Genomic DNA, 3,687 nt, shown 5'->3' on the forward strand with positions numbered 1-3,687 from the left:
TGGGTCATACAGTAAAGGCACTAACTAGATCTTAACAGCTCCTAAGAGGTCTCTTTGGAACAGTCAATAGGCATACTAGGTCATTCATGTCTCAATTCCTAGGTTCCGTGTCCTAAAAGTGTTTTAGATGCCTCTCGGGAACTCCGGCCATACCGAGTTCATAGAATCTTCAGATACAGTATAACCAGGGGTCTTAATCCTATGAAGTAGCTAATTTCATATAGGTGGACAAGTCCTGATCACAACCTAAGTTGGTCAATCCTTAATATGCTAGCATACAAATCTATTAGACTTCCTAGTTCTGTATTATAACAGTAATCGTACTAAATTAACATAATTACGCTAACCCAAACTTCTATCATGGCAACATACAGATAAGTTAAGCTATCATGGCAATATCAGAAGGCATTATTAAACATAAAAAGTAAGAATACATGTTTAATACAAAAGACAAGCGTTGCGGATAAAAACCTGAAAAGGACAAACAAATCTGCCCGAGATCGCAGGGACTCGCCGGGATATCCTCCGGAAAATAAAAGCTAAGCTAACTACTACTAAAAACTAACTAAAAGATTGAAAATATAAATTGAATTGCAAGTTGAGTGTTTTGGAATGGATGGAGAAGGCCCTTTAAATAGACCAGAATTTTGTCCAAATAAGCCTGGCAGGCCGTATGGCAGGCCGTATGGTGTCCCGTATTTGACAGGCCGTTTGGCTGGCAGGCCGTTTCTTGTGGGCATTTGCTGGACTGTATGGCAGGCCGTACTCCATACTGGCAGACCGTATGGCAGGCCGTATGTGGTGCTGGTCAGCCTTGATTCACTGGATCGTAACTTGATTTCTTGTCTTTCACCGTTTTCGCTCTAGAATCTTTGATTTAGCTCCGTTTTACTTGATTCTTTTTGCATCGCCTTTGTAATTACTTAATCTATAAAATCAACCGAAAAAGAGATAATTTTGCCGACAAAGTTTTAATCTTTATTGTTTTAGGGCTTAATTTAGGGGTAAAAATGTGACTTTTTGCCCGATATCATTCCTTCAATTGTCGGGAGGCATAAGCGATGACTTTACCCTGTTGCATTAGAACACACCCGAGCCCATTTAATGATGCATCACAATACACCGTTAAATCTTCTACATCCTCCGGTAACACTAAGACCGAAGCTTGACACAACTTTTCCTTTAATAATTGAAAGGCAATTTCTTGCTAGTTCTCCCAATTAAATCTCACATTCTTCCTTGTCAACTTTGTCAATGGGGAAGCAATTTTTGAAAAGTCTTGGATGAACCGACGATAATATCCGGCTAATCCGAGAAAACTTCGGACTTCCATCGGCGTAGTCGGTTGTTCCCAACTCTTCACCATCGCTATCTTTGCCGGATCTACTTGAATGCCTTATTTATTCACGATGTGACCAAGGAATTGCACTTCCCTTAGCCAAAATTCGCACTTTGAGAACTTAGCATACAATTTCTCTTTTCGCAACATTTTCAATACTTCATGCAAATGACGTTCATGTTCTTGCATACCTTTCGAATAGACAAGAATAAAATCAATGAACACAATTACCGACTTGTCCAACATAGGTTGGCACACTCGGTTCATAAGATCCATGAATGCTGCCGGTGTATTCGTAAGACCAAAAGGCATAACTACAAATTCAAAATGTCCATAACGAGTTCTAAAGGTCGTCTTCTCAATATCCTCCTCACGGACCCGCATTTGGTGATAGCCGGATCGTAAGTCAATCTTTGAAGAATACGTCGCACCTTGGAGTTGATCAAACAAATCGTCAATTCGAGGCAATGGATAATGATTTTTGATCGTCACTTTGTTTAACTCCCGATAATCGATGCACATCCGCATACTACCATCCTTCTTCTTCACGAATAAAATAGGAGCGCCCCATGGCGAAACACTCGGTCGAATAAAACCCTTTTCAAGCAACTCTTGGGTTTGATTTAACAATTCTTGCATTTCCGTTGGCGCTAAACAATAAGGAGTTTTAGCAATGGGGGTAGCCCCCGGAACCAACTCTATGCGAAATTCAACTTGTCTTTCCGTCGTAACCCCCGGTAAATCTTCCGAAAAAACGTCTTCAAATTCATTAACCACCGGAATTTCTCGAATGGATGGTGGCTCTTCACGAGTATCAACCACATGGGCAAGAAAATCCATGCCACCACTAACTAGGAAACGACGTGCTTGTGCATAAGTGCACAACGGCACAAGTCTCCTACGTTTCTCGCCATGAATAATTAACTCTCCCCCACTTGGGGTCTTCACACAAATGATCTTTTCATGGCATGCAATATTGGCTCTATTACGATCGAGCCAATCCATACCGATAACGATATCAAACTCACCCAAAGTCATCGGGATAAGATCAATTTTAAAGGATTCGGTACCAAACACAACATCACAATCTTTACACACATCGACCCCTAGCACCGTCTTACCATCCGCTATTTCAACTTCTACCGAATGGCTTAACTTAGCTAGTGGTTTATCAAGTTTAGACACAAATCGTGGAGTCACAAACGATAAGTTAGCACCGCTATCAAATAGTATCCTTGCCGGATTAGAGTTAACCATGAAAGTACCTGAGACAACTTCGTTGGATTGTTTAGCTTCATCGTGGGTCATCAAGTAGTTTCTTCCCCTTGCAGTACCCGCCGCCTTCTCTAGCCTTTTCACTTGATCACCTAACAACTCGGGGCATTCCGATTTTCGATGCCCCGTTTTTTGACAATTGAAGCACGTGACCGTCTTGTTCGGACAATCACGGGAGTAATGACCCAACTTCCCGCAACTATAACAAGTGGGCGTAAAAGCACTCGAACCACCCTTCCTCACACTTCCAACACTTTCGGACACACCCTTGCTTTTCTTGTTGGAATAACTAGAAGCTTCAAATTTTCTTTTACTCGGCGCATAACTAACCGAACTCGGAGCTTGCGCTTCAAACCCTTTTGCCACCGCCAAAAGCTTAGCAAAAGTTTCAACATGACCAATACTAATTTTACCCTTCAAATCATCTCTAAGTGTTGCGTGAAAATCTTCCATTAACAATTGATCGTTCCCCACATACTCGGGACAAAAGCGCACCTTGGCGAGAAAGTTGGTTTTAAAAGTGTTTAGGTCCGAAGACCCTTGACGCATGTTTCTTAACTCCTTGCACAACTTAGAAAGATCCGCTTGCGTACGATACTCAAGGAAAAACTCCTTAAACTCCTCCCAAGATAACCCTACAAAAACCGCTTCACCCATCATGTCAATTTTACCATCATGCCAATCCTTAGCATTACCCCTCATCAAACTAGTGGCAAGTCTCGTCTTCTTTTCGGGTGGGCACTCGCTAGTGCGAAAACAATCTTCCATATCGGATATCCAAGCTGTACTCTTCATGGGGTCGGGATCCCCGTAAAAGAGAAGAGGCTTAGTTGCCATAAAGTTCTTTTAGCTAAAAACCATTTCTCCCCCATGTTGAGGTCTAGGAAACCTCCTTTTAACTTCTTCTCTCACAGCATCGGCCATTTGCTCTCGAATTAGATCGACCACATGTTCCAAAACCGATTCTTCAAGTATTTGCTTAATTTTTCGTGAGAAAACCGAGACATAGTTTTCTAGAGCGGCCTCTATCATAGTAGTCATTTCGTCCTCTTCTGTATGCGAAGGACCACCGT

The 3,687-nt window shown here is 42.0% G+C and overlaps 1 protein-coding gene across 1 annotated transcript; it reads right to left on the minus strand.

Annotated features, from left to right (window-relative positions):
* Positions 1–295: 295 nt before the first annotated feature.
* LOC139874401 (uncharacterized) lies at positions 296–3,451 on the minus strand. The gene is made up of 3 exons (XM_071861838.1): positions 3,028–3,451; positions 2,615–2,910; positions 296–301 (listed from the first exon to the last, which is right to left on the minus strand). The coding sequence occupies exons 1-3, from the start codon at positions 3,449–3,451 to the stop codon at positions 296–298; spliced, it is 726 nt and encodes a 241-aa protein (XP_071717939.1).
* Positions 3,452–3,687: the final 236 nt, after the last annotated feature.

This window comes from Rutidosis leptorrhynchoides, chromosome 11, assembly GCF_046630445.1.
Source record: "Rutidosis leptorrhynchoides isolate AG116_Rl617_1_P2 chromosome 11, CSIRO_AGI_Rlap_v1, whole genome shotgun sequence".
In the NCBI taxonomy this organism is placed as follows: Eukaryota; Viridiplantae; Streptophyta; class Magnoliopsida; order Asterales; family Asteraceae; genus Rutidosis; species Rutidosis leptorrhynchoides.